This window comes from Martes martes, assembly GCF_963455335.1.
Source record: "Martes martes genome assembly, chromosome: 2".
Lineage (NCBI taxonomy): Eukaryota > Metazoa > Chordata > Mammalia > Carnivora > Mustelidae > Martes > Martes martes.
The window spans coordinates 108,704,776-108,730,477 of NC_137889.1; the positions used below are offsets into that span (position 1 = coordinate 108,704,776).

At 35.9% G+C, this 25,702-nt stretch overlaps 1 protein-coding gene across 4 annotated transcripts in view; it reads left to right on the forward strand.

Moving 5' to 3' along the window:
• Window positions 1–25,702, forward strand: part of SEC24B (SEC24 homolog B, COPII coat complex component) — a 97,692-nt gene that overhangs the window by 36,429 nt on the left and 35,561 nt on the right. For 2 of the 4 annotated variants that reach the window (XM_080796147.1, XM_080796148.1), the window contains exons 3-5: window positions 5,461–5,634; window positions 14,255–14,359; window positions 24,961–25,041. In XM_080796147.1, coding sequence (XP_080652273.1) covers window positions 5,461–5,634; window positions 14,255–14,359; window positions 24,961–25,041 — 360 coding nt within the window. The remainder of the gene's footprint in view (window positions 1–5,460; window positions 5,635–14,254; window positions 14,360–24,960; window positions 25,042–25,702) is intronic. The other 2 variants (XM_080796150.1, XM_080796149.1) reach the window with 1 other exon arrangement.

The following is a 25,702-nucleotide window of genomic DNA, read 5'->3' on the forward strand; positions in this document are numbered from 1 at the left end:
GCAATTTTATAAAACAAAAAGCATTTTAAAAAGTACTTATAGAAATAATAATAATAAACTTCTATTTAATTCTGTATAAAAATCCACAATATAGGGGTGCGTGAGTGGCTCAGTTAAGTGGCTGCCTTTGGCTCAGGTCACGATCCCAGAGGGTCCTGGGATCGAGTCCTGCATCCAGCTCCCTGCTCGGTGGAGAGCCTGCTTCTCCCTCTCCTTCTGCCTGTTTGTGCTGTCTATCAGATAAATAAATAAAATCTTTTAAAAAGAAAAAAAAATCCACAATATACGTGGCATACAGTATCTAGTTACTGGTAAGTTAATGTTGTATCTGTTGTCTTGAGGTATTGATATGCCTGAGGAAAAGCAAAATAAATTCTCAGTGTTCCCTGATATTTCAGCCGCAGTCTGAAGAATAAATTCTTCATGTATGAAGTAAATTGCAGGCAAAATAAATATTTAAGTGTACAAGGCAAAATTTAAGAAACTTTTTAGCAAAAGTATGAAAGACTACCACTAGAAACTTGTAGAGAAGCGTTTCTTAAAGACAACACAGTAAAATAAATTATAGTTTTAAAGAGTAAGCATGCTCAATTTGACTAATTTTTGAATTAAGAACTTTTCTCCATTGAAGGGCATGAAGAAAACAAAAAGACAAGGCATAAAATGGGAGAAAAAAATACAGTATTTATCCAGAATACACACATAATACATAAAATTAATAAGGAAGAGAGCAACAACCCAAGAAAAAAACAGAAGATCAAATGAAAACATACTCAACCTTTTAAATAATCGGGAAAAGAAAATTAAAACTAGAGTGGGATATCTTTTTATAATTAGCAGCAGAATGGTAAAAATTTGAGAGCCTGACCACACCATTGGCAAGGATGTGGAATAACAGAACTCTAGACACTCTTGTTGTTAGGAAGAATATGGGTTCAATATTTTAGGAAAATTTGGCATTACTGGAATTGAAGATGGCCATGCCCTAAAATGCAGCTATTCCACTTCTATAATGTGGTGCATGAGCCACCCAGATTTGTATTAAAATGCTTGTTCTTACAAGTCTCGTACGGCCTGGCCTAAGAGACTACATTTTTATCACGTCTGCAAGAGTTGTTGCTAGCCTAGGGACCACACGTCATAGGAAGGCTCTAGAGCACCACATCTTTTGAGATGTGTAGCACTTACAGAACCTGGTGACATTTGCTTGGGATACTGGGCTAAAAGGACTGGTCTGCTCTTTAGGCCAAAAGACCTTATTTCCCCCAGGGGGATTCTGAGCCACTTGCCTTACACCTACAGCTACCTGAGCCGGGGTACACACCTTGAGAAGCTCCGCCCTAGAGAAACATGCATATCTGCTCCAGGGACAGGTTCATGAATATTTATAGCAGCACCGTCTTTGAAAACCAAAAAGTGGAAACCCAAAAGTCATGATAGTGGAATGGGTAAATAAATAATGTCCTTCCAGTGGAGTGCTGAACAGAAGTGAAAATATGATAGAGGGCTGCTGCGCTCATAACATGAGTGAATCCCAGCAATGTAACTGCAGAAGTCATGAAGAATGCATGTAGGGTGATACCATTACCAAGTGAAAAAAACAAGCAGAAATCATGTTTAGGAATACTTGTCTGTGGGGTAAACTATTTAAAAACAAAAGCAAGGGAATAATAAGCACAATTCAGAAGGGAGGACTTCTGTGAGGAGTACGCTGACAGCGTCAGCAGTTTTGGAAAGGTTTTATTTTCACAACTGGATGCTGAGTTCATGGGTATTTTATTACGGTTTTATATCTGTATTTATGTACATACGCATATACGTATCACAAACTCATCTATACCAATTATTAAAGAAAAATGTTTATGATATCAAAGCTGGGAGTCAGTGTACTCTACTGGGGAGAGAGCATGGCAAGTTCAAGGGACTGGAAGACGACCAGTGAAGCCAGAGGAGAACTCAGGCCAGGATGAGGCTAGGGACTTAGGATCATTCCAGGCCTCGTTAACCATGTTAGGAAGTTTCGAGGGTAAGATGTTTTGTCTCCACCCTGAAGCACTGGCAGAATTTTGAAGGATTATAAGCATGTCGGAGACTGGCTGTAGTGGTTCTGGAACAGAGAGGGGCCCTGTTTAAACTGCTTATCTTTGACTTTGTGCTGGGAATTGCTTTTGAAAAGTTAATTGTGGGACTAGTTTGAGGCCTAGGATGATGGAGTTGTTCCTGATACAGGTTTTTTTGCTTTCTTCTGCCAAGTGCCTCTAGGTACTACTAGCTTATTGCATTAATTCAAGTCCAGAACTCTAGCCTCACTGGGCTCTGAATGCTCTGAACCAAAGCTGCAGGTGTTCGTTAGGATTAGTTTCCTGGTTTATCCTTCTCCTGAGGCTATAACCCTCAGGAGCACTCCCTTCAAAGCAGAGCACTCACTTCAAAGTGGAAGTACAGGATGCCTCATCAGGTACCCCACCCGGTATGCCCTGGCATGTGTCTTCTGTTTCAAAACAGAAAACAGCAGATCAGCTTTGTAGCAGACAGTGAAAGCAGCTGTGAGTGTTGGCTGTTTCTCTGAGTTTTCAATTTTGTACAGATTTTGGCCCAGAAATTTATTAATAGCATGTTAGGTCTTTGATGATTTTAGGAAAGTATTATAAAAATGGTTTTTAGGGCGCCTGGGTGGCTCAGTTGGTTAAGTGGCTGCCTTCAGCTCAGGTCATGATCCCAGGGTGTGGGGATGGCCTGCATCAGGCCCCCTGCTTAGCAGGGAATCTGCTGCTCTCTCTCTGCCCCTCCCCCTACTGGTGCTCACTCTCTCTCTCAAATAAATAAATGAAATCTTTAAAAAAACATAGGTTACCTTTAATGGGAGGTTCGGTCTTTACCTCACCCATCCTTACTGTGTCTTCTACCCCCCTTCCCTTTTCTCCATCATCCAATGTTAGATGATTTTACCTTTCTTAGTTTCCGCTTTGTACTCTTAAATATTCTCATCACTCTGTTAACGTTTTAATGATTATATCACTTATCTAATTCTGGTTTAAAACGAAACGACTTTTTTTTTCATAGTTCTGTGGGTTGGATGGACAATTCCTCTACTGGTTTTTCTTGGACTCACCATTGGGTCTTCATTTAGCTGGAGACTTGGCTGGGTTGGAAGATCCTAGAACTTCACTCATGTATCCAGCAGTTGGTGCAGATAGTTTACAGGGGTACCTAGGTTTTTTGACACTTAACTAACTTCCTTACATGATTACCTCAGGGCAGCATTTCCAGAGCAGAGTGGATAGCTACACGGTTTCCTGAGATTTGAGTTCTGGGACTTGTATACCATTGCTTCTGCCACATTCTGTTGATTAAAACCAGTCACAAGGTCAGCCCTAATTCAGAGGGAGGGAAAATAGACTCCACTTCTTAATGAGAAGAATTGCAGATTACTGTGACCATGTTTTCAGTTTCCCAAAATGATGTTTGTCCTCCCTAAAAACGATGAATAGCACATTTAGACTCTTTCCACCTTCTTTCCCATTCCCTATTATATTTCTATCATTTGTACACTGTGGGGCATATAATGTGTTGGGGTTTTTTTTCCTTAATTTTTATTTATTTAAGTAGTCTCTATCCCCAATGTGGGGCTTGAACTTGTGACCATGAGATCAAGAGTTGGGTGCTCTTCCAGTTGAGCCAGCCAGGCGCCCAACATATAACATGTTTTGTTCTATCACCACCTTCTTATATTTGTTTTAGTCTTAGCCCTTCTAAGTTTGTCTCACTCTCTATGCACACACATATACATATTTAAATATACATGCACATATGTACATACATATATGCATGTGTTCATTATATTTTCACTGTTCACTACTAGTTTTTTGCCATAGGTTTTTTTTCCCTAACTTTGAGATATAATTGACATACTACATTGTGTAAGTTTAAGAGGTACAAAGTGATGATTGATATATGACACACATATTTGTTAGAAAATGATTACCACAGTAGGGTTAGTTAATATATCCATCATCTCACAGAATTACCTCTTCTCTGTGTGTGGTGAGAACATTTAAGATTTACTGTCTTAGCAACTTCCAAGTTTATAAAACAGTATTGTTTATAAAACAGTATTGTTAACAGTATTGTTAACAGTTAACATTGTTAATGTAATTGCTGTACATTAGATCCCCAGAACTTACTCAACTAAATTTTTATGGGGCTGCCTCAGTGGCTCAGTGGGTTAAGCGACTGCCTTTGGCTTAGATCATGATCCTGGAGTTCCAGGATCAAGCCCCACATCTTACACTCCCTGCTCAGAAAGTCTGCTTTTCCCTCTGTCCCACACCCTGCCGCCCCCGGCCCACGCACTCTCTCTCTCTCATTCACTCTTTCTCTCTCTCAAATAAAGAAATAAAATCTTTAAAGAAAACCTAAAAATTTATGGTGACAGATGGTAAGTATGCTTATTGTGGTGAGCATTATGTAATTGTCAAGTTACTATGTTGTAAAACCGAAACTAATATAATATTGTATGCCAGTGGGTATACGTCAATAAAATAATTAGTTTATACCCTTTGACCAACATCTCCCTATTTTCCTTCCCCCTCCACCTCACACCCATGCCAGGCCCTGGAAGCAACCATTCCACATTCCACTCTGTTCCTATGAATTCCAACTTTTTCTTACATATAAGTGAGATCGTGTACTATTTGTCTTTCTCAAACTTATTTTAGCACAATATCCTCAAGGTCCATCCATTTTGTCACAAGTGGCAGGATTTCCTTTTTTGTGGCTAAATAATATTCGTGTGTGTTTTATCCACTCACCCATCAGGGGACACTTAGGCTGTTGCCATGGGTTTTTCAGTGAGCTCTTGGTCAGCTGAAGATTATCGTCTAGATCAGGCGGTTTGAGCTATCACAGAGGCCCACTATGAATCACCTGTACTTTGTTTATTCCAGACGTCCAACCTAGAGTTATCATTGAGTCCTTACTTGATTACGTTTGAAATACAGCCTCTGATTAGTAGCAGTAAATAAGATGTGACAGTTTATAATACAAAAGGGGATCTGAGCCGATACTAGAAACATTTGTGGAATTCATGGACTACATTACTGCAGAAGCAAATAGCCTCTATTCATCTTATCTTAGATACCATTATGTAGTACAATAATGAATTAATAGTAGCGATGATTAGTAAAGAAAAATTGTTTGGGGTTCATTTTGTTTAAAAAGGTAAGGAGGCTTATGACATGTTTTAGGAAAGTTGCTATTAAAGATTATTAAAACATTTGGTATTTAAGTTTTCAGTTTTTCTGGAAATCATTTCTTTGGACATTCTTATTTTTTCTATATAATACTAGATAAATGTGATCCTACCGAGGTTTCTACAAGAACTTCAAATAAACCATATTTTGTTGGTATCTTAATATTTTCGAGTTGATTGCTGTGGGTGAAATAGTTTTTTGTCTCCAGTTACAGATTCTTTATCTTGTCCTGTTATGCAAAATGTTCAGCCTCTCAAGTCCAGCCCAGTCGTATCTACTGTTTTATCAGGAGCCTCATCAACACGAACACCTCCAGCTGCAAATCGCCCAGTTGAGCCTGTAGCCTCAGTTACACAGCCATCAGAGCTGCTACAACAGAAAGGTATTCAAAAAATGTATTATGTATGTGTGGAGAGAGCACACACACACACAAATATATACACACATACTGATTCAAAAACCTGATTTTATTATTTAAAAAAATTTTTTTAAGTTATTTATTTATAATCTCTGTACCCGATGTGGGGCCTGAAGTCATGACCCCCAGATCAAGAGTCACATGCTTTTCTGACTGACCCACCCAGGTACCCCTCAAAGAGCTGATTTTTAAAAAGTCAAACTGTGTAACCATCATTTATAGAAAATAGATGAAATGTAATTTATAATCTCAATTCAAACACTATTCCCTTTTTATATATTAACTTCCAGTCTGTTTATGATTATTTACATAATCGCAGTCACATCTTACATACCATTTTGTGTATTGTGTTTACATTTATTAAATTATACACAGTTCTTCATATATCCACACATAGTCATTGTAGTCATTTTCATGGCTAATACTTCATCGTTTCAGTGTATTACAATTTACCAGTCCATCCCTCTGTTGTGGAACATTTGTTTCCTATTCTTTAAAGGTTATTATAGTTTTCTTTTAGGATAAAGCATCCAAGATTTTTTATTTAATGAATCTCCATATCCCATTTGATGGTTTCTCTACTTGTTATTATTAATGAAAGTAACTTTTGACCCAGTTTTGGGAATAAGAAGGATGAAAACGAAACTGTAAGCCATACCTTTGCAGCATGGATAAACAATACAGTGTATTCATTTGCTTGTTTATTTAATAAGTGACAGGTAACTAAAATGTGTTATTTTTGACTCTCTTTCCCTACTTTGCCTTTTATTTTTTTTTTCCTGTCTAAAATTCCAAATCTGTTGATGTTTCCAGTTGAAATACTGTATTTTTTATGTCGTGAGAGAGAACTGAACTGTTACTAGGAAGTCTGTATTTCCATAGCAACCATTAGTGGTATCTTAAGGACTATACTTAACTGTGTTATGGCAGCTTCTCACCTTGAATTTGAAGAATTCTCTTTCTCTCTCTCATGTTTCTGAAACTCGGAAAGAGCATTTCAGGTTGATCTCACTACTTGCTGTCTGTTGAGTATGTGCTCAAGAGTACTTTCTATCATTTGATCAGATTATACATCATAAATTTTCTTATTTGGCTTTATAGGAAAACCAACTGCAGCACCCTGGAGTGTCCATTGATTCCCAACAAGCCAGTGGGTATATTAGGAATAAAATCTAGTTTTTTTTATAAGCATTTGCCTTTAAAATGAGGGACTGGTAAGAAAGTTTTGCTTATCATGAGTAGAAAAAAAACATAAGCATAGGCTGAACCCCTAACAAATGAATGGTATCTTTCCTCTACATTGATGACTGCCTTCCATTTCTTAAATATTATGTTCATTTTGACCCTTCACATTCCTCCTCCTAATATCTTTTTTCCTATTATATTTTCTTTTTTTTACCATTTTAAGTACCATCTTACCATTGTACTTTAAGTGTCATTTTACATGGTTTTACAAACCACATTCCCACAAAATAATCATAATTATGTTTCCTTTCTTTTCTTACTCTAATATAGATTTAATAGGATAGATTTGAAAGAGGAGCTACCATTTATGGAGCATTTACAATGTGCCAGAAACTTTGTATTTCTTATCTCGTTTAACCCCCATTGCAATCCTATAATATTATCCCTGTTTTATGGATGAGAAAAGTGAGATTCACAAAGATTAGGTGATTTCCCCAAGATTTTAAATTATTCTGCCTAAGTAGCAGAGTGAAAGATTTTTAATTCAAACCTGTTTATTTTTCTATAAAGTGAGGCTGAATTGTTTTCTTATTGCTAACAAACTTTTGATGTACCTAAGAGAAGCTCCTTGAATAAATAACAGTAAAGAGAATACTAAAAACATTTGAACTATAGCTTTTATTGTTCCTTTTTCTTAAGTAAGGGATTGGTTTAGCTTAGTGGCCTTTTTACCTTTGGATAGATCTGATGTATAACATATAGTGTGCGGTGGGGCTACTATATGTGTTGTGTAAGTTGTGGTTTGTGTGAATGGTGCCTATTGTAGTTGGGTGGTGTGTGGGCTGCATAAGCTATGCTGTGGTTCTGATATCCCTACTAAAATATTAATGCTTCAAAGAGATTACTATTTTTCTCCTGGCTTCAAAGACATCCTTGCCTAGTTATTCTCAGGACCCAGCATTCTTATACTGGTTTTGAGGCAGGAGGCTGCAAAGTTTTGCTTGCATATCTCCTAAAAACTTTTTGGGTAAACTCTGTAACCACTTAAACATTTTTTAGATTGACATCTAAAATTTTTCACCAGAAGTCTAAATAGTTGAAGGCGTGTAATTTTTCAACATAAAGCGTATATTGACTTTTAAAATAAAGATGTTGTTGTATTCTTTGTATCCACTAGAATGAACCTACCATCATCCTTTTAAAAAAGGCCCAAATGAACCTTTGTTTAAAATTTTTCTCCTTAATGTCATACTGTTTTCCCTAAATAAAATAATATAATATACTCTTAAGCTAGAAACTCTTGTCATTCTATCACACTTCTCTGCCATAGTAATATTATATAAATTGAAATTTTACATTTTGCTTTATTGTCTATGACCATAAGATCTAAGCATTAACATTTTTTCTTCTAGATTAAACTGTCAGTACAATTATTGTTAGCATATAGTTGGTCAAAACAACATATAAACATGAGTTTGCGTATATTTTAGTGGGAAGTACATTTTTACTGGAAGCATATCTTTCGATGAGATGAATGGCTCTCCCCCATCCCCACCATAGGTTTGTGTACCTGAGTTGTATATGATTGAGTGCTAGAATAAGATAAACTTCAGATAAATTTCATTCATAGTTTTTATTTTCACACATATAATTGTTATAAACTTTGTTCAAGTGAAGTAGCTAGGAATGGTAATGAAAAGGTTTTATTAAAGCAGTATTGTTCTTTGGAGTTTTTTAATATGCTTAACCTTCTGAGTTACATATCAGAAATTTTTATTGTTGTTTGTTCCATTTTATTTTCCAGGTTGTAGATAGATGGTAGCATCATTACTGTCATGTAGCAGTTTACTTTATAAAGTGTCTTTAACTTTTATTCTCTCACTTGATCATCAGGTGAAGCAAGCATAGCATATTTCATCTTCCTTTTATAGAAGAAGAAATTGAAATTTAGAGAGGTTAGGTGTCTTACCCAAAAACAAACTCCCTAAGTGGGGTGCCAAGATCAGTATAGATCTTCTGCATCCAAACCTAAAACTTGTTTAACTGAATCAGCAATATTCAGAATATTGTGAATTTCATTGTACCGTTGCCAGTACAATATCATATCCTTTAAGTGTATTTTTATCAAAGACTTGAAGCTGTGATAGAGGTCATTTGTTTTATGTGTGGTATCGCATATAACCTAATTGGCAAAGGCAGTCTTCATTTTCAAACCAGTGAGACAAATTTTATTCTTTGTCAGAAAATCTAATTTCATTTTTTTAATCTAAAGAAATGTAGTCCTGGAGTTTCAAAGGAGTATCATAAGCTCCATTGAGAAATAAATTATAGCATATATCTTTTAAGCCAAATTACTAAAAGCAGTCAAATTTAAACAGCAAAGATCTAATGTGATTAATTTATCCTTTTTTATAGTAAGTTATAAAAACTAGACAATGAGTCAGTATGCTGTTTTTCATTACCAAATTTGATATAAAGCAGTGCAACATGTACCCAATATTATGCTATTTATGAGCGAGGATTAGCTTGAAAAGCATTGTATTCCTATGGTAAATATATGCATTTTGTGTATCAAACTCTGATATTTGACTTTTTAAAATGTTTAAATAGGAATCAAGTATAAAAATCAGAAATAACTTAATTTCATCAGACATCATGATTAAAATGTTTCCATGTAATTAATTGAAAAAAAGAAAAATATATACCATTAAGTCATAATAGGTTCCCATTAGTAAATATTTTTTTGTTCTTAAAAGGAGGCAGAGAGAATTAAATATTGTATAAAATAAAAGGAGATGAGAAATGATTGTAATCATTGTAAGTATTTTACGATAAAATAGGTTGTAAAATACTTTGTTGAACATCTCAGATTGACTCTGAAAGAAATTATGTACAATTTTTATCTGTGAATTTTATCCAGTGTATCTTGAAAAAATTGGTCAATCCTAGAAAACATTCTACTTGTTTTTAAAAGAATTTACATTGCTAAGAATACTACTAAGATTGGTGGAGGTTTTTTTTTTAATGACTTGCCCTATCCCCTGTAGAGTGAAGTATAAATGTTTTTAATTAAATATACACAAAGACACATTTTTAAAGTTCAATAATAATAATAGCTAATAATTATATAGTAATTAGTGTATTTCAGGCAACATTTTAAGCTTTGAAATATATTAATTCATTTAATCCTCAGAACAACCATTTGAGGTAGTTATTACCCCTTTTTACAGATGATGTAAATGAAAACTAGAGAGGTCAGTAACTTGCCCACGGGAACATAGGTGGTAAGTGATAGAACCTAGAATCGAATTCAGGGTCCCCATCTCTATTCACAGTGTCCTTCAGCTTGTCTTTTCAGTCTTTCTTACTGTTTTTGCTTTGTTCTCATGGAACTTTCAAAAGCAGTGTGTTCTCTGACAGTAGTAGTTTTGAGCTACATGTATACAGAATTATTAAATAAAGTCATCATTACTCCCACCAGTCTACTTTTCAGTATTTCTAAGTTAAGAATATTCCAGTGAGCACCAACCCTATTTCTAACATATTTTGTCTTGACTGAAACATGAATAGCAGGGTAACAGAAAGTCTATAGATATAGGGTGTCTTGATTAATCATTTAAGGAAGGAGGAAGCTTTCCTTTTAGGGCCAGAGGTTTTTTTATATCTCAGGGCCATGTATTATGGTAAGATTTAGGAAAAGTTAAGAGTATGTGTTTCCTTTGTAAAGTGAGGGAATGGCTGTTGTTAACATAGGCACTTTCTTAGCTGGGTAAGTGTCAGAAAGAGAGTACTATGGAAATTGATTCCCTTAAAACCATTATTTTGCAAAGACTGAGAAAGTCATGTAGTAGTATGTGTACCTAGTTTGAAGACCAGCTTAGGCAAGATAGCACTCAAAAGTCTGAACTCTTGAATTTAAAAAAGCTAACTTCCACAAGGGATTTGTTCTCTTCAGACTAGTTTTATTTATTCCCAGTGTAGCTGTATCTAGGGAACAGTGAAGATGCCCTGTATTAAGCCCCTCCAAGAGTATGATCTCTTGAAGAGTTTTGCCCGAAGGTACTTTAATATGAGAGGTAGTTTAAACCGAATGTCCTTTTTAAATTACTGGGGTTCAGTTGATAATAAAGCTCTTCATCGTGTTAGGTTCTATCTATGAAGATAGATTACTTCCTGATTTACTAGATTCAAACCGTGAAAACTCTGGGTAAAGCAGAGTAAGTTAGGATACAGCATTCCTATGCCCTTTGGTGGTGGTCGTAGAGGTGGTGGGTAGAGTGGGAGGTACTCCGTGTGCATTTCTGCAGTGGCTTTTAGACTAAGCTCTAGAGGGTGCCGTATTCTGCCACCTCATATATGCAATCTGAGTATCTCATCCATAGGTTCTGGCTGTCAAAGAAGGTCTCAGTAAAGGTAGTCAGGACGTTTGCATAACCATTCACATATCCTACAGTACATGACTTGGCTGTCAACTCCTTTTTGGTTGTAACTCCCCATTTGTTGCCGTTTGTATGTACTGTACCCAGCCTAAAGCGGGGCATTTAAATAAGGATTGATTGTTATTCTGGAGTCACAAATAAAAATGTCATATTCTTGTGCCATTTAATATCCTCCAGCTTTAAGCAAAGTTTACTTGGACAAGCAAAGGAAGGCTAAATTCTCAGCATAGTAAGAGTCACAGTTGGGGAAGGCTTAAGTCTTGACACTTTTATCATTAGCACTTCTATAACGGGTTGCATCTTTTTTCAGGAAAGTAAAAATTTGAGTATGTTGTGCAGTGGTCTGTTAATATAGTATGTTGACATCCATTGTATAATATAAAATGATCTAATAACATTATTCTGTCTTATTCATACGTTTCTTCCAGGGCATTAAGTAATTGCTCTTTAGGTTTTTTTAAATCGTTGTGTAGCCATCTCATTTATTTCCAATTAAGCGTTGGGTATTTTTCTAATAAGTGAATCTTTTTAATTCAGTAAATGTGGAGAAAGAGAGGAAGATGTTTTATCATACATATAGGTTTGTGCTGTACTTTGGCTCCTTTGGTTAGTGTCAGAGTCAACAGCCTGAATATTGATTCAGTCATGAAAAGAGTGGATTCTCTTCTGATTTTTTCCTGCTTTAGTGGCCTCTCTTAGCACAGTAAGTGGAGTTTCTTCTTTCTCATTTCTTCTTATTGTATACACACACTTGTACTTTTTAAAGTACAGTGCTAATTGCATTTTGAGAAAGTACTTCATTTTTAAAGAGGTTCTTAAATTGAAGAATTTGTTTTCTCTAAAATCTTTTTACAGGGGTCCCTTGGGTGGCTCAGTTGTTAAGTGTCTGCCTTCGTTCAGCTCAGGTCATGATCCCAGGGTCCTGGGATCGAGTCCTGCATTGGGCTCCCTGCTAAGCTTCTCCCTGTCCCACTTCCCCTGCTTGTGTTCCCTCTCTCACTGTGTCTCTCTCTGTCAAATAAATAAATGAATAAATAAAATCTTTAAAAATAAATAAAATAAAATCTTTTTACTGTTAACTTGTGTTTAATTGCAAACTTTTTAGTATATTTAATGCAAGGTCTAATATTAGCCAAATTTTCATTTTAAATAGGCTTTTATTAGAGGAATATGCCACTCTGAATGTGGTCTTTCAAAGTATCAAATTGATTTCTTGCATTGCCTGAATTTATTTTAGTTTGCATTGATTTTTATTTTCTCAGATGAGTTTGTAATAACTACTATTTTATCTATATATATTTTTGAAAGATTTTACTTATTTATGAGAGAGAGAGAGCACCAGCACGAGCATGGGGGCACTGGGAAGGTCAGAGGGAGAGGGAGAAGCAGGCTCCCCGCTGAGCACAGAGCTGCCAGGAGCTTGATCCTAGGACCCCTAGATCATGAGCTGAGCTGAAGTCAGACGTTTAACCAGCTGAGCCACCCAGGCGCCCCTATTTTATCTAACTTTAAAAGATGTCTCAGCAAAGCCAGCAGATCTTTCTGTGATTTATTTGGTCCTAATGGGAAGATCAAAGCTTCACTCATCAACAGTTTAACCTTTGCACTCTTCGGAGCTCAGATTTTTCTCTTTAATTGCTTTTTTCCTATGATAGACATGAGTTATGTTTTGTTTTGTTTTTTTAAAGATTTTATTTATTTATTTGACAGATCACAAGTAGGCAGAGAGGCAGGCAGAGAGAGAAGGGAGGAAGCAGGCTCCCTGCTGAGCAGAGAGCCCGACGCGGGGCTCGATCCCAGGACCCTGGGATCATGACCTGAGCCGAAGGCAGAGGCTTTAACCCACTGAGCCACCCAGGCGCCCCATGAGTTATGTTTATTAACATGCTAATTTTAAAAGGTCATCTGAAAGGAAAAAAGAAAGCATCGGAGGACTACCATGTGATTTTGGTGAGGCAGGGCTTTATTGTGCTTCCGATATTGTGAAATGTCCTAAAAAATCCACACTGTGTTTCTGTGTTTTTTTCTTGTATCTTTTTTTTAAGTTGATTAATAAGGTTTTCTTTATAAGGATATTTATTCCTTTTTGTATATTCTTATTTTTAATTGGGGTTATTTTATTTTCCCTCATAAAACTTTGTAAATGTCAATTTTTAGGTTAATTTTTACCAGATTTATTAAACAATAAAAATGCCCAATTACTCTTTTTTTTTGTAGAGTGAGAAGTAGTATTACACAGTTAACCACTGTGCCTTTTCCACACAGTCTTCCTTCTCAGTGTGTCTTACACAGAGGACCAGTCTCATTCACCTTCTTCAGACTGACGTGTAGGCAGTAGGCTGAGATGATTGGTCATCTCAGAAAATTCAGTGTTTTGTAATTGTCACACTTGTAGGGCCACAGTTAATAAGCTCTTTTTTTGAGCATCTGTGAGCAGAGAACTATTCTGAGTACAGTTCTTTTCTTTAACTGTCATTCTTTTTCCGTTATGAGAACTGAGTTACCATCAAAGTGGCATTAGCAGAAGGAAGGTATCAAGTATTTGCATGTGTGTTGAATGCGGTATAAATTCATTTCAGTAGAAATGATCACTGCTCAGCAAGAGTGCACAGTCCCAAAGGAATTATACCACAAGGGCCCCAAGGTCAAAGAAGGTAAACATGTATAGAGCTCAGTAAAATTTTCAAAGTATCATTGCAGTTTCCTGAATACTATCAGTGTAATACATGGTACTTCTTTCACACTTAAACCAATTCATGTAAAAGCTGCTTTTACTAAACTGCTTTGCAGAAATTTTCTAATGGTTCCAGTTTTGATAATAAATTTGCTAACATTAAAATGCATGCTGGGATGTTCTTTAGAATGTCAGAGTTCTTTCTCACTTTTAATGCAATGTCAAAATTTTATTTCTCATCTTTCCTGTTGGTTTGACTCTTGTGTTTGTGCTTTCCACTTTACAGGCATGCAGTATGGTGACTATGTTAATAATCAAGCTAGCTCCGCACCAACTCCCTTGTCATCAACTTCCGATGATGAGGAAGAGGAGGAGGAGGATGAGGAAGCAGGTCTGCTTTAGCTTTACACCAGTTCTCGATCTTTTCCTACTCAAATTTTCTTTTTATGTCCACAGTCTGCTAGCCTTTTTAAAAAAAAAAAAAAAAAAAAGTGTTGCAGTTTTAGCTCCATGAACTTGCTTGGTTTGGGTTACAGAAAGGTTGGGTCATTTGAGAGGTTGGGTCACTTGGGTTACAGAAAGGTTGTGTTTTGCTTGTTTGTTTTATTTTTCTTCCTTTGGACATCTTTTACCATTTTGTAAGTAACAATGCATCTTTCATGATGATAGAGTGCTTTCTTCGTTCAGAAATGCATTTCTTCTCATGTCACATGCCAAAGAATGAGCCCTAACTGAAGCTTTTGGCTTATGATTGCTTTAGCACCCTTTTAGGAATAGTGTTTTATATTCTGCTTTGCATGTCACTTTCATCTAATTGAAATGAACCATATGGGTTTTAAAATAGTAAAGAGAAATTGACAGTGTTTTTTTTTTTAGGTCCTTTTTGGCCCTTCTCATCATATATTTAAAAGAGCAAGAATTTATAGTTATTATCCTGCTTCTTTTGAAGTTGTAGTTCACATCTTGCTAGTGGAGAAGTTGCGTATGTGATTGTGTGTTGCAGCCTGTTTAATATCCTTTTCTAGCTTTGCTGGGTAGAACACTGCTGAACATTAAGCAGTTCACTTCCTTCATTAATTCTAACAGTGTAAGACAACCAATAAGTGCTGACCTTTCAAGGTATGTATGACCATGATTCTCCTTTGGTCATCTTTATTAGTGAGTAGAAGGATATGCTTTATAAACAATATTTTTATATGTTTAAACACAAGTTTATTTCTTAATGCATTTTTGAAATATTCAGATCCTTGTGCACAATTTGAGGAGGGCTAAAAATAGAGGGTTATAGATGGGGGGTAATTTTTTTTCTTTAAATATCTAAATACCCATCTGTCTTTTTGGATTTTTTGTCATTTTTAAATTCTGTATAATTTCAGTCTTACAGAAAACTTGGAAGAAGAGTAAAAGAAACTCCCATGTGTACCTGTATAAACGATTTTGCCCCTCTTGCTTTATTATTATACTTTTTTTTTCCTACATCATTTGAAAGTAGGTTGGAGTTACATGTAGCTTTACTCCTCTGTACCTTAGTATGTATTTCCTCATTATAAGAACAATGTCTTACATAACATAAATGTAATACAGTATTCAGGATATTAAACACTGTTGTAATAATATCTGCTACACAGGGGCACCTGGGTGGCTCAGTGGGTTAAAGCCTCTGCCTTCGGCTCAGGTCATGATCCCAGGGTCCTGGGATCGAGCCCCACGTCGGGCTCTCTGCTCAGCGGGGAGCCTGCTTCCCCCCACCCCCCTGCCTGCCTCTCTGCCTACTTTGTGGTCTCTGTCTGTCAAATAAATAAATAAAATCTTTTAAAAAAAAAAATCTGCTACACAAACAATAGTCAGATCTCAGCAGTTGTCTCAATAAGATCTCTCATAGCTGTTTTCACGGCCCAGAATCCAGTTCAAGGTCATCCATTGGATTTTGTTGCCATTTCTATTTAGACTTCTTTCATCGAAGACAGTCCTTTAACCTTCCGTTCTTTTTCTTGACTTTGACATATTTGAAGAATACAGGCAAGTTGTTTTTTAGAATGTACCTCAGTTTGGGTTTATCTCATGCATCCTTGTGATTAGATTCAAATCGTGGTTTTGGCAGGATTACCCCTGAAATAATGTTATGTTCTTGGTGTGTCCTGTCCCAGGCACATGATGTTGATTTTTTCCCATATTGATGATGTTAACTTTGATCACTTGATTAAAACAGTGTCTGCCAAGTTTCTACACTGTAAAGTTACCACTTTTTCCCCTTGAAATTAATAAGTAGTTTGTGGGGTGATTTTTTGATAGCGTGTAAATGTCCTGTTCTTAATTAAACTGTCACTCAGTTTTAGCATTTATTAATGATTTTCTAATTCCAACATTCCTTCTATATTTAGGAGTCAAGGTTTCAGTGTAAAGGAGAGCTTTTTCTTCTCCCTTGTTGACTTCTTTGGGTTCATATGGACTCATGGATTCTTATTTTATTCACTCAGTAATAATCCATTTCAATCATTAGTTATTTTCATAGTGGCTTGTCCAAGATGTGGCCATGACAGATCCTTCAGACAGTCTTTTGAACATGTTCTCATGAATCTTTAAGCACATCGAGGCCTCAGTAAGATATTCCTAGCTCATCTTATACTGCTGCAACAATGGACTGAGCCATTTGTCCAAGGTGTCCTGTTTCCTTTAGTGAAGAAGAGTATTTTAGAAACTAAGATCTGATTGTAGTGTGTGGTTATTGCCACTAATGGGTCATTTGTTCTTAGGCCCTATAGTATTATTATTATTTAATGTATATATTATTCAGATCCTCTCATGATCCTTATTTTGCACATTTCAAAAGTGTATTATTTCATATAATGTTATCTGTCAGCCTAACTTTGCACCTCTTTTTTGTAATTTTTTTTTGAATTCCCGTGTAATTAACTAAATTACTCTCATTTTTATTCTGCTTGTAATTAGGTGCAATTGTTGAAAAATCTGTTTCCTTAGGCTAAAAATATTGGGAAATCAAAAAAATTAAGCATTTATGGTTTTTCTCCTATCATCTTTGTCTTGTTTAATTACTTTTTTCTTGAATATATTACAGATTAAAAATTTCTGAGTTTTTTATTAAAGATTTTATTTAAACTCCAGTGTAATATTAGTTTCAGGTGCATAATATAGTGATTCAGCACTTCCATACAATGCCCAGGACTATCACAACAACTGTCCCCCTAATCCCCATCACTTCTTTCACCCTTCCCCCCACCCACCTCCCCTTTGGTGACCATCAGTCTGTTCTCTATAGGTTAAGAGTCTGTTTCTTGGTTTGCCCCTCTCTTTTTCCCTTTGCTCATTTGTTTTGTTTCTTAAATTCCACATATGAGTGAAATCATATGGTATTTGTCCTTCTCTGACTTATTTCACTTAGCACAATACCTTCTAGTTCCATCCATGTCTTTGCAAATGGCAAGATTTCATTCTTTTTTATGGCTGAGTAATATTCCTCTGTGTGTGTGTGTGTGTGTGTTTGTGTGTGTGTGTGTGTGTGTGTGTGTACACCCACCTCTTCTTTATCCATTCATCAGTCAACAGACACTTGGGCTGTTTCCATAATTTAGCTATTACAGAGAATGCTGCTGTAAAGGTCGGGGTGCATTGAGTAAATACCTAGTAGTGCAATTGCTGGATCATAGGGTATTCTATTTTTAACTTTTTGAGAAACCTCCATACTGTTTTCCAGAGTGGCTGCACCAGAATAATTTCTAAGTTCTTAGATCAGTGGCATTTAGATTTTGATAATACTGGACATTTTTGAGCACTTACTGTATGTCAGTTGCAGCACTAAAGAGCTGATGGATTTTTGTGTCAGTTTTTCTAGATTCAAATCTTGACTTTGACACTTAACTAGCTTTGTGACAAGTTTCTTAAACTCATTGAGTCTCAATTTACTCATCTGTAAAATGGGAATAATAATAATAGTAAGATTCACGTATAGTTATTTTGAGGATTGACAGTATTCTTTGTGAAGAGCTTAGAACAGTGTCTGGAAAATCAAAAAGATAACAGTCATTAACATTGAGGTTATGTTCTTACTGCAGTTTATTTTGTTCAGCAGTCCTGTAAACCAGAGAGAATTGGCTCCATTTTTCAGAGTTGACTGTGATCTGAAGGAGCTAAGTACCACTTATCTCTGGTCCCACAACTACTAAGTAGCAGGGTGGAGATTGAAACCAATGTCTGTCTTGTCTGCACAAAGGTGTGAAAAGGAAGAAGTTTCTGTCTGCTAGTGAGCCCACAAAGCACTGCAGTTCAGGGAAACTAGAGGGCCTGTGGCAGTAATCACTACTGAGTTACTTACATACTGTCTTCTTCCTGCCTTTTTTTATTATGCAGCAAAATATTAGGACTCTACCATGGACATTTTTACTAGAATCCTGTGTTCTCAATTCATGGTTTGTTAAAAAAAAAATCATATATTTGTTGATTGCAAATTAAAGACATGTTCTGAATGGGAAAGAAGATGTAACTTTTAAATGAATTTAATTTTATTTTTTAAACCCTGCTCAGTTCCAATAATTTTTTCATGTGTGATGAGGTAAAAGAAAATGGCTCGGATTGTTGTGGGGACTACATATAAGTACTTATAAAAAGTAGAGCTTTAGAGTGCTCTACTTTTTAAGCATTTCAGTGGTATTCATTCCCTATATTCGTGGAACTTTTGTGTGTTGAGTTTATATGGAATTGTTCTCCACTTTTGAAAAAATTTATTGAACAACAAGGAAATATTAATGAGCAGGTTCAGAAATCATTACTATTCCTCTTTATAGTTATGGTATATAGATTTTGTAGTAAGGATTGTCTTATATTTTGTTAGAAGCTACTAAAAGTTCAGAATTGTTGGAGAATAAACTTAAAGGAAGCTTAGCAAGTAGGAAGCTATCAGGTTCCCATATGATTTATCTTAAATCCTTGTCTTTAAGTTTATTCGGTGACAGGTATTCACTCCTTCAGTTGTTGGTGCTAGAGTAGACGGTCAGTTAGTTTTAGGTCCCATACTGCAGACAAATATTGGCATAGTTGTTATAGTAAGGACTAGAGTGAAAGGAAGTAGGCAGCGAAATAAAAATTGAGAAGTGAAATGCTGTGAAGTTGGGGAAGGAACACAAAGACTAATTCAGACTTCAGACTTTATCAGCCCTGTTCCTGCAGAATATTGTCAGGTAATGTTCTGTTACCTGCTATACAAACTCTCAAGCACCTTTTCTCTAAGGAATTTTCAGGTTGGGAAGAGGCGAGAGGGCAACAGGTAGCTTTCTCACATGGCTCTGGGAATATGACAGCTTGGGTGCTGTATTTTGTAAGTGCTAGTGGAATAAAACTTTTGATTTCTCATAACGAGTTTTAAGGTCGTAGTCAGTTTTTGTTTGACTTTCACACAGGCTAATAGTAATTATCAGCTCAGGTACTACGTTAGAAATAATGATATATTTATGGTTTGCCTTGGATATTTTAAAAGATAATGTTTTCTTATGACACAGAGCAAGTTAAGTCGACTCCTGTGGATAACAAGAGAATATTGGCCTGCTTAGGTCTAACTTCCAAAGAGAACTCTTCTTTTTTTTTTAATTCAAGTATCATTAGATTTCTCAAACTTCTTCATCTTACAACTAGAAGATTGTACTTTTTGACCAATATCTCCCCCTTTCCCCTGCCCCTCAGAAGTGAATCCTTAAAAGGGTTCAAATCTGTATTTCCCTTTAATTGATGTAGTGTTTTATTATTTTAACAAGTAGATATCTTTCAGCTGAATTCAATACATGTATAATATATTTTTAAAATTTTATAAATTGAATACATGTCCTGGGTCTCTGAAGGATATTCATGCCACAAGAAAAGTATTTGAAGGTTTTCAGTGTTCATCTATATTAAAAAGAAAATGTACCTGTTACATTTTGTACATTACCCGTTACCTGGCATTTAACTTATAAACATGCCATACATATGTGTATATGATTGCTTTAGCTGGAAACTCCCAACTTTCTGCAGAGTGAGAGGGGGAGAGTGTTCGGGCTACAGTGGAAGGAGATAGGTACCAGCATCTAGAGTTAGAATTCAAAAGCTACTTTCAAAAAGAAATAGTATTCAAGTAGTAATTAGATGTCTAGGCTAGCCCCAAATCTAATTAACTGAAATACTAAATATTTGAAAATGCTTTCTTTTTTTTCTCCAGCCATGGCAAATGTAATATAGATTATGTGTTTTATAAGTACCTGCAAACTGGTCCTATCTAAGGTTTAAGAATGAGGGCAAGTCCCTAAGCTACTCATTTGACTAAAGTCAGCTCGTGCGCAGAAAGCAGTATATATTGCTTGGTGTCATGCTTCAGAGATTAATACAGTAGCATAGCCTCCTCCATATACTCATCATATGGTAGGGAAGTATATGTGATCACAGTATGTCTTGAGAAGTGCATTAAATAAGTGGTGAAGAAATTTCCTGACATAGGAAAGGAAATGATTTTCCATGGGTATATTAGAAAGGTTTTATGGAGGATTTGAAATTTGAAGGATGAGTAGGAATTTGCCATGTGGAAAAACAGAATCTATGCTAGTGAACCAATATCTATGGTGCAGAAATACAAGAGAAGATGGTATGTTGGGTGCAGAATGAAAACATCAGTGTGATTGTATCGTGAGGTAAGAGAGAGAAAGTGGTGTGAGAACAGGAGAGAAAAAGAGGTAAAGAGGGCAATTGGAAGCCACGTTTTGAAATTCTTTGATACCACAAAGGTGTTTAGACTTTATTCTGTAAGATGGTAGGGGAATATTGAAGGTGTTTTTAAATTTGTTCAGAATACTAACTTGTATAATGTATCTCTTAAAAAAATATGACTTTGACTTGTGTTGGCAGTGAAGTCGTGACCTAGTTAGAATTAAACAATAAGTTTTAGCAAAACTTGAGATGTTCAGTGGTCTAGAATTAAAACTTTTATCATGGCTTTGCTGTTTAACAAGTTGAAAATAGAGGGGCACCTGAGTGGCTCAGTTGTTAAGTGTCTGCCTTTGGCTCAGGTCATGATCCCAGGGTGCTGGGATTGAGGCCCACATTAGGCTTCCTGCTCAGAGTGAAGCCTGCTTCTCCTTCTCCCACTCCCTCTACCTGTATTGCTGCTCTCTCTCTCTCTCTCTCTATGTCAAATAAATAAAAATATTTAATTTTTTTAAAAAAAGTTGAAAATAGAGATTTGCATTGATTCTTTTCCTAAAGTGAACTTTAGAGTAAGCTAGCAGCTTTCAAATTATCTAATAAATTTAACAGAATATTTCTTTTTTAAAAAAATTTATTCATTTGAGAGAGAGAGTTGGGGTGGGGGAGCAACAGAGGAAGAGGGAGACAGAGAGAATCTCCAGCCGACTCCCTGCTAAGCCTGGAGCCTCACATAGAGTTTGATCCCAGGACTCTGAGATCATGACCTGAGCTGATATCAGAAATCAGATGCTCACCCTACTAAACCACCCAGGCACCTGAAAATGGATTATTTCTACAAAATTAATACTTTAAATCTTTAAAATAATTTGATATGTGTAAACAGTCTTAACATTATTTTTTTTCCCAAGAATAATTATTTCCTGATATTTACATTTGAGTTTTTCTTGGGTACCTGGGTGGCTCAGTGTGTTAAGCATCTGCCTTCAGCTCAGGTCGTGATCCCAGGATCCTAGGATCAAGTTCCACGTCAAGCTCCCTGCTCAGGGGAGAACCTGCTTCTCCCTGTCCCTCTGCTGTTCTCCCTACTTGTGTACTCTCTCTCTGTGTCAATCAAATAAATAAAATTAAAAAAAATAAAAGTTTTCTTGATCAGAGAGGAACGTTATGTATTTTTTTTAAATAATAGCTTTATTGAAGTACTGTAAAATTTACTCATTGAGTTTTTAGCATATTAACAAAGTTCTGCAGCAATCACTATGTAATACCAAACATTTTTATCGCCCCCAAGGGAAACTTCCTATCTTTTAGCAGTCACTTACCGTTCTTACCCTCCTCCACGCATATGTACATGCATCTCTAGGCATCCACTAATCTACTCTCTGCCTCTAGATTTGTCTGAGCATTTCATATAAACAGATCATATAATATGTGGGTTTTTGTGACTGGCTTCTTTCTCTTCACATGGTGTTTTCAAGGTTCATCCATGTTGTGGCATATGTCAATACTTTGTTCCTTTTTATTGCTAATACTCAGTTGTGGAGATACATCACATCTTATTTATCCATTCATAAGTTGATGGACATTTGGATTGTCTCTATGTTTTGGCCATCTGAATAATGCTACTATTGACATTCATGTATGTGCATGAATACATGCATACATGTCTTTGTGGAGGTTTGTGTTCTCATTTCGTTTAAGTGAAATTGCCAGGTCTTTAGGTAACTCTGTGTTGTGTTTAACCTTTTGAGAAACCACCAGGACATTTTCCAATATGACTGTACCCTTTTAAAGTCTCATGTAATTTCCAGTTTCTCTGTATTCTTGCTAAAACTTGGCATTATCTGTCTTTTCAATTATAACCACTCTGGTGCATGTGAAGTGGCATCTCATTGTGGTTCTGATTCTCATTGCCTTAGTGGCTGATGATGTTGAACATCATTTCATGTATTTATTGGCTATTTGTTTGTCTTCTTCAGAGAAGTGTTTAAGTCCTTTACTCATTTTTAATTTGGTTATCTGTCTTTTTATGGTTGAGTTGCAAGAATTCTTTTTATATTCTGCATACCAGACCCTTACCAGATATATGATTTGCAAATATATTCTCCCATTCTGTGGATTGTCCCTTCTTTCTTGAGGATATTGTTGGGAGCATGAAAGTTTTTAATTTTCATAAAATCCAGTTTACTCTTTTCTTCTTGTTGCTTGTGCCTTTGATGTCATATTTAAGAATCCTTTGCTAGTCCACAGTCACAAAAATTTACTCCTATATTCTCAGATTTTTGCTGCTTACATTTAGGTCTGCGACCCATTTTGAGTTAATTTTATTGGAGGGTATGGAAGGGGTCTAACTTTATTTCTACTTCATGTGGCTGTCTTATTGAAAAGAATATTCATTCCCCATTCATGTTGTCTTAACATAAGGTTTTGAGATGAAATTCCCATAGCATGAAATTAACCATTTTAAGGCGTATAATTCAGTGTTGTCTAAACAGTGCAACCACCACCTCTGTCTGGCTCTGTCATTTTGGTGGTTGTGCAGTCACCACTTCTCTCTTGTTCTGACTTCAAGAAAGTACTAAGCTAGGTAGAACTGAACATTTTCATCATCCCAGAAAGAAACTATTTTCATTAAGCAGTAACTTGCCATTTTCTCCTCCTCTCAGCCCCTAGCAACTGCCAGTCTACTCTCTATCTCTGTAGACTTACCCATTCTGGATATTTCATATAAATAGAATCATAATCATGGCCTTTTGTGTCTGGCTTCTTTCATTTAGCATGTTTCCAGGGATCGTTCACATTATAGCATGTAACAGTATTCCACTCATGTGTATAGCTGAATAATATCCCGTTATATAGATACGCCACATTTTGTTTATCCATTCATCTGTTGATAAATATTTAAGCTGTGGTATATTTTGGGGGGAGACTTACTAAACAAGGATTTTAACTTAATTATTGAAGTATAGTTAATATACAGTGTTAGATTCATTTCAGGTATGCAGCATAGTGATTTGACAATTCTGTATGTTAGTGCTCACCACAGTAAGAGTAGTCACCACGGGTTGCCATATGGTTTTATTACAATATTATCAACTATATTCCCTATGCTGTACTTTTATCTCCATGACTGATTAATTTTATAACTGGAAGTTTTATACCTCTTACTCCCTTTCACCTGTTTTACCCATCCACCTACCCGCCTCCCCTCTGGTAACCACAGTTTGTGCTCTGTAGTTAAGAGTCTGTTTTGTTGTTTATTTGTTTTTGTTTTTTAGATTCTACATATAAGTGGAATCATATGGTATTTATCTTTCTCCGACTTTTTCACCTAGCATGATACCATCTAGGTCCATCTGTGTTGTAGCACATGGCAAGATGCCTTTCTTTTTAATGGCTGAGTAATATTCCTGTGTGTGTGTGTGTGTGTGTGTGTGTGTGTGTGTGTGTGTGTGTCTGAGAGAGAGAGAGATCTTTACCCATTCATCTGTCAGTGGGCATTTGGGTTGCTTCTATACCTTGGCTGTTTTAAATAATGCTGCAGTGAACATAGGGGTGCATGTATCTTTTCAAATTAGTGTTTTGGTTTTGGGGGGTAAATAACCACTAGTGGAATGACTGGATTGTTTGGGTTTGTTGGTTTGTTTGTTTGTTTCATTTTTTGAGGAACCTCCATACTGTTTTCCATAGTGGCTGCACCAATTTACATTCCCAGCAACAGTGTAGGAGGGTTACCTTTCCTTTACATCCTGACCAAAGGTTGCTCTTTCTTGGCTTTTTGATACTAACTAGCGATTCTGACTGAGGCATAGAAATGCTGAGTAGCAGGCTAAGTAGCAACCCAGCCCAAGCTGGAGACTCCTTTTTTTAAGAAGGTTTCATACAGCTGTGCTGCCTTGTAAAAGTCATTAAAATTGCATTATCTTATGATATCCTAATATTGATAAAATGTATTTAATAGCTTGAGATTTGGTAGATGCAATCATGGAGGTGTTACTCTAGTAACGTTTCCATCAATCTAACATTTATATTTGTGTTTTTGACTGCTTTTAAAAGTTTGATACCTGTTTTTCTCTAAGACAGCTTCACATCATCTGATTAAATTTTGTTCCACTTGTCAGCTCCATATTCTTCCCACTCATATTAACAGAAATTTACATATGGTTTTTAAAGGTCGTTAAACATCAGTCACTTTCAGTTTAAAGTCAAAAATTTTTCCTAGTTCAGCAAAACTTCTTTTTCAAAATTGCCAGGGGGTGCTCTACGATCCATCGTCATTTTAAACTTAGTGGATATTTTGGTTTTTCCTTTTAGGTGTCGACAGCTCTTCTACGACAAGCAGTGCTTCTCCAATGCCCAACAGTTATGATGCCTTGGAAGGAGGCAGCTACCCAGGTAATTTATTTTGTGCTTATTTGATGCTTACTTGAAAAATTACTGACCATCAGTTTTTTCCAAACATCAACATATATTAGACATACTTAGCAGGCTTTTTTTATATAGCAGTATTTTTAACAGAAAAAAAGGGACATTTTCTGGTATTTTTCAGCCTTAATTTAATAGTTGTAATTGCCATGTAACAACTACAAATGTTGTTTCTGGGAGGCCTAAGAAAATTTATTATTTTACTTTTGTTATCATGCTCTTTATCTTTTTGCTCTTTCTAAAAGACTTTTAATGCTAAATAATTCTCCTCTTTCCCTACTTTCTTATGCTAATAACTTCTTAAGTAAATTTTATATTTCTGTTCTCATGCTTAGGTCCTTGAATTCCTTCCAACTAGCCTCTGAGTATAAATAGTCTTTGACTCTTTACTCCCCCAATGGCTCCTGGCTGCCTCACCAGGTAAATAGATTAACCAACTTGGGGGTATATCTTGGAGGCATTACTTTTAACCTTATCTGGAAATAATTTTGGTCATTACATAGGAATAGGAGTGGTGCATAGTATTTTAAAAATACAAACTTAAGTTTTAGAATTAGTAGTCATTTCATTATATCTTAAATTGTGATCTTCCTTTTTTGTGTGTCTCTTATCACAGATAAACTGACAACCA